The sequence below is a fragment of the Teleopsis dalmanni genome, chromosome 1 (genome assembly GCF_002237135.1).
Source record: "Teleopsis dalmanni isolate 2A chromosome 1, ASM223713v2, whole genome shotgun sequence".
Classification (NCBI taxonomy): domain Eukaryota; kingdom Metazoa; phylum Arthropoda; class Insecta; order Diptera; family Diopsidae; genus Teleopsis; species Teleopsis dalmanni.
The window spans coordinates 207418517-207424716 of NC_051846.1; the positions used below are offsets into that span (position 1 = coordinate 207418517).

The window sequence follows — 6200 nt, forward strand, 5'->3', positions numbered from 1 at the left end:
AACAAAAAATTGGTTGCAAGCAGCTGATTTCAAAATGTATTCAAATCGACAGTTATAAATTTTGAGTAAATTTATAAAATTTAAATTTATATTATTTAAAAAATATTTATAAAATTTTGTTTTTAATATTTTTTTTTCAACTTAATTTTTTTACTAAAAGTTTAAAACGAGAAAATATTAATTTTGACTTTATCAAAACTTTTATACTCTTTATGTATTATAGATTATTGGATTGATTGTCCAATTTATGAGCCCCAAACATAAGCTTAAATTTAATTCAATAAATTATGCACTAATAATAAGAATTAAATAAATAAAAATAAATAATTAGAAATACGTAATAATCTCGGAAATATTTTCCGAACAATAAAACGATACAGACAATTGTGAAACCAAGAAGATCTACTTACCCACATGAATGACCTAATACAGCGAAAATCGAAAAGGAAAGTAATTCGATCGTCACTATATGGATGTGTAGGCCTCAAACTCTACTATACGCCAGCTAGAAATTGCACAAAGCCAGGTTCCTCAGGACCACAAGTTTGATCCGATCAAAAAATACATAAAAGATAGAGCCTTGATACTATTTACGAAAACTGACATACTTATCAACACCGCGTTAACGAATTTCAGAACGATTATAGGCTCCTCGATTACAGGTATGTAGATCTGAAGTCAGTTATTGCTCAGTCTGATAAAGTGATAAACAATAATTCAGTCAAGGCGTAGAGGGGTTATGAAGAAACCTCGCAGTTGATAGAGACTAAAAGTGCTGAAGTGCACTGATTTAACTACCGTCAACATAATTACAATCGTACTTGCTTCTTCTGTTTTCAGTTATTTTCAACTGCACATATTGACCAAAACACTATCAGGAAAAGTGATTTTTCCTCCTGATACGGTTCTATTTGCAAACTTAAAATTAGTAAAAAAATTTTAATTCTGTTGGATGTAATAGTTGTAATAACTGTATTAATACCAACACTGTTTTGGTTTGCATTGGTACACAAATTAGAATGTCCATAAAAACTCTTTCTCTTGGCAGCCTCCCTCCTCTCATCCTTGTCTTATTGACCTAATCAATTCCAACCAGACATCTCCTTGGCTACACTAAAAACTTGGATATGCTTCATATGCAATTAAGTAAAATCTAGTAATATCACATTAATCCCTTGCAATAAATCAGACGCGTTTCGTTTATATCCACCCAAAATTGAATGACGAATAGCATGGATATTCAAAGGACAAGGTACTTGCCGGGAGTGATTAAAGAACTAACGTTGCTAATAAATTTAAACAAAGTATAATTTACCGTTTTTTCTTTAGATATACATTTTAAACAGTTGATGCAAACAACAAATAATTAATTCGTCATCGTACAGAGTTTTTCTTGTTCTTAACAGTTACGAATAAATACAAAATAGACGTATATAATAAGTGTTGTAAAGCAACTAGAATATTACGCAAAATGTAACTGATAAGATCATTCAGCTGTGTAATTCAAATCCGAACACTCTTAGCAGTACTTTAAAAATAATTCTCAGAGATTAGAATTACTCCTTAAATACAAAAGTTAATAATTAAATATGGGGTCACCAGCAACAATAATTGAAGCAATCAATTGAAGCAATTCTGATCGATGAAATTCTAGAAATAACAGCACTTGTTCCTCTTATGAAGTCTCCGAAAGTAGTAACTAGTTGTGATTATGTACGGATAAAATTAGCAACAGGAATGAAGCGATTAACCAGTTAATGTAACCAGCACATAAATAAATATGTACTTAAAGTGAGTCCTAACATATGAGATGGTCTGTAGCCGCATCAGTGTGGACTTTATATAGTCTAATGTATTCAACTTTATGGTGTATTTGTACAGTGCCTTAGATATCTTCAGTTAAGACACACCAAACCAAATGATGTGCGGTCTATGCGCCACTAGAGAAAGTTGACATTAAAAAGATGAAATCCAAATGCAAAGGTCCAGTAACACTATGCTTACACTGTGCTAGCAAAGCTATATTTACCTAATTGTTCATATAAAGATGATAAAATTCGAAAGCGTTTAACATAGTCTCTATATACGCTTTTAGTCAATGACAACCTACTACTGAAATCACACGAGAATCTTGTTTGTAATTTCAACTGTCAAAAACCTTAATTTTGTATTGACAGCAACATTAATTGACAACTAAAATTACAAACATGACAACTAAAATTACAAACAAACCTCTCGGGTATATCTAATACAAACATCCAACCCTAATCCCACAAAATGGTACTATAATTCAAAGTATAAAAAGCTATTTGAAGAAAATGGAACAGAATAATATTATGACGTATTGGTCGCCAGCTGTAACTTAAAGAATCAAGGACAGTTATAAATCTAATAAAGTCAATGAGTTTAAAAAATATTATCGTAAATGTGTTATGAATATCGTAAAAATAATACCTAAAAAATTCCAGCAAACTTAAAATTTAAAGCACAGCTAAAAAGTATGCAACAATTTCTGATATTCTTCCATAAATTGAATCCGTATATTTGAAAGTTGATATTAAATTAATTTATTTAATATTTAAATACTTTTAATTCCGAAATTATTAGTTTTTTAAACTATGAAAGTATTGAAATTTTTACGTAAACTTTATTAAATAGCAACATACAACTGTGTATGTAGTAAATATCACAATTTTATATAAAAACACTCTTGGCAAAGATATTACGACTGATTCTCATTAACAATTGTAACATTAAAGTATATCCTATTATCACTAAATTAAACGAAAAACAAAAAAATACACTATATAAATCATTTTATTATTTTTTATATACCATATATCGTTTAACTTTAATTTACAATCTACTAAGGAATTAAAATATTTACTTTGTACGAAAATAATTAACTCAAGTTAAATGCAAATTAAAATTATTTTACTATCGATCCTGCAAATACCCGCCACGTCGTTTATTTAAAAAAAAAGCTTAAATGTATGCATTTTGATGATTGTAAAAAAGCGTTTTTAACTTTCATCACCACACGATTTCAATATATTGTAACGAAACTGAAACAGAACTGAAATATGTGTAAACTATATTGTCAATCGGATATATATTCAGGATATATATGTATTGCATATTTGGACTTCAGATCTGTACAGTCAATTCAATTTTCGATGACAAGGTTCGTATTTTCATTTTATTATGATACTCTACCAAATAACCTGTTAATTAATTTCATTTCCGAACATGCTCTCCATTGGATGGAGTTCCAAAGCAATTATAAATAACTTTAAAATTTGTTAATAATTGTATTTTATTTCGATTTGTATATTTTTTATGAATACTAAATAATATATATCACATTCGGTTTCTTACAAATTAGTCAACAAGTGCTTGGTTCGTTTCAAAGCAGTGTGCGATCTTTTAAAACCCACCTTCTTTAAAAGATCGCATGCAACGTCTAGAAGCGATTAATTTCAAGCTTATTTTTGGGCACATCTCTTATCACAGGCACTTCCACTCGACTGTAAAAAGAAAGTTTTAAAGTATAAAAAATCGCGTCGAATATAAAATTGTGGTATTTTAAATGTCTAGACCAGTACCGAAACATATTTGTCATGTACATCAAAAGACAAGTGAAGACAGTAAAAAAGCTTTCTTTATTACTCGTACAAATACTTTTTATTGATAATTAAAAGAGAAATTTCTTATTTTGCAAAAAGCATTATCTTTATATATAAAATACATATATAAATAGACTAAGATACAAATACAAAACAACATATACACATACACATCTACAGCGACATATATATTAATATATATATACAAATACAATATTGTAATTATCAATATAAACACAGAATACAAGGGATGTATATAGAAAAGTTTATTTAAATTTAATGTCAAAATATAAAGTCATTTCAAGGACTGCTTCTTTAAGTTTTTGAGGATTAAATTCTTTCCTCTGCGATGCATCTTATAGTGATTGATATGAGATTTTTTAAATTTCTTGTGGAGTATGTATGTGCATATGAAGTGATACTTATGTTTGAGATTTTTTTGGACATATATATAATAATATAAAAGATACTTCTGTTCTTGAAGAGGTTTTTCTTGTTGTGTGAAAGAAGATCTGTTATTGAAATTAAATAAATTAGACATGAAAATTACGATCTAAAAATGCATATTGCGTCCAAAAGGAAGATGACACCATTAATGATCATCAACGATCCGGCAGCTAGAGCATAACGACGGTTCTCTTTATTGAATCCAAACCATTTATCGTCCTGCCATTGTTCAATTACTAAGATACCAGAGATGATGAAGAGCACACAACCGACTATCGAAAATAGAGCGTTCATGCGTTTTTCCACTTGTGAGTCCAGAATGTGACCTGAAAAATAATTCAAGAATTTGTTTAGCAACGATTCAAATTTTTTTATTAATTTATCTAAAAAAGTATAGAATTTTGATAGCAAGTCTTACCAATGAATAAGACAGCACAGATAATTGTGAAACCAGCAACAGTACCGCATACGATCATGTATCGACTAGAGAGCGTGCCAACAGTTTCCCATAAGATAATACAGACCACGGCAATCACCTTAAAAAATTGAAAAAATTATTATATAATTCTTTAGATAATTATGTTCAGATTTCTAGGAAATAAATTAGATCAGTTTTTGTTAAATTTATCAATTTCTGTTTTATTTAATTCAATTAATATAATAAATGAGATAATTATATATGTTCTTAAAAGCGAAAAGTCTAACTGCGAAATATAACAAGTGTATCAGCTATAAAAATGGCCCCAGTAATTATGGCCATCGCTCCAGCAGCTATAATTGTATTTTTGTCTTTTCTAGAAGTGTACGCCGTACTCCATTGGTCTACAATTACTGCGCCAGAAGATACAAACATTATGCAGGCACCAATGCTGAAAAGCAAATCAATACGTTTATCTACAGGCGTTGGAGTGCCTAGCAGGTGGCCTAACAGATAAATAGAATTATAATGAAATTTAGTGAAATTAATTGATTTCATTAATTCAACAGCCAAATACGATTAAGCCAAAGTATTCAATATAATATCTATAATTACCAATAAGTAATGCGCTGCAAATAATCATATAACCTGATAATGTGCCACAAACCAACATTGCTTGGCTTGTGTAGCTGTGATCAGATACATTTTCGATAAGAATGACTATAGTGAGTATGAAGACCTGTGGAAATAAACCAATTTCACTTCAATTAGCCTCTCATACATATCTATTCATAAAAAAGTATAGAACCTTCACAGCACAATACGAATCGGCAACTGATAGTTAAGAAAGATAATTTAGGGAACTCTAGTTTCTATTTAGAAGCAATTTAGTAAGCATAGAATATAATAGATGACAAGTACTAATGCTTTTAAATAAAAAAACATTCACAACGTTAATGTAATAGATATATAATATTATTAACTTAATAATAAGTAATTTTGCTGTTTATTAAATTTTAATATACAATAGTTTTTCTAAGAGTACTTAAACACAATAAAATAGAATTTGTAAATTTTTAACATGTGATTGAAGCGAAGATAGACGATAATCAGCGCATCATTTATATATACTCCAACTGACATATGAAAGATGAAATTCTACATAAAATTAACAGTACTTAAGAATACATAAACACATAATACATAAGAATACATAAGAATAATGTGTAATTATTTATTAGAAGGAACACTGTTTTCACTTACTAATTTTGCCTTTCATTATTCTGTGATATAAGCCATTGTATGGAAATATTGTAATAATGGCCAAAACTGATTACGATTAAAACATTTTCGATGATTTAGAGAATTTTCGATGGTATACTATTGTTCCCAGTTTTCCTAAATCCGTTTGGCTTCCAATAAATCCCATTATAAAAAAAAATTAATATTGTTTTTGAAAGCGTTAACTTCTCCAATAATGCCTTTTATAATATATTTTTAATATCTAAGGATATTAGTAGGTCAGTCTGCCAGCATAACCTAAGACCAAAAGGGTCACTCGTAAACCATTAAGGCCCATTGTTATTAGTGAATTTTATTAGGATTTCAACAGAAACCTCAAGTATGTGCTTCAGTCAGGTAAAACTGACAGCCCTCAAATATTTTTGTCGACTTCTCGAGAAAACCGGACAGCTATATAGCAGGAAGGT

At 29.2% G+C, this 6200-nt stretch overlaps 1 protein-coding gene across 1 annotated transcript; it reads right to left on the reverse strand.

Moving 5' to 3' along the window:
- Positions 1-4122: 4122 nt before the first annotated feature.
- On the reverse strand, positions 4123-4626 carry LOC119675127 (protein snakeskin-like). Its single transcript, XM_038086316.1, has 2 exons — positions 4492-4626; positions 4123-4399 (listed from the first exon to the last, which is right to left on the reverse strand). Exons 1-2 carry the CDS (start codon positions 4547-4549, stop codon positions 4173-4175), a joined length of 285 nt encoding a protein of 94 aa, XP_037942244.1. The 5' UTR covers positions 4550-4626; the 3' UTR covers positions 4123-4172.
- Between the last annotated feature and the right edge of the window lie 1574 nt (positions 4627-6200).

Excerpts from the sequence above, each read along its gene's own strand:
- LOC119675127 (XM_038086316.1), bottom strand. The coding sequence starts at position 4,549 with ATGATCGTATGCGGTACTGTTGCTGGTTTCACAATTATCTGTGCTGTC. Across the intron at positions 4,400-4,491 it reads CTGTGCTGTCTTATTCATTG|GTCACATTCTGGACTCACAA; the intron begins GTAAGACTTGCT and ends ATTATTTTTCAG.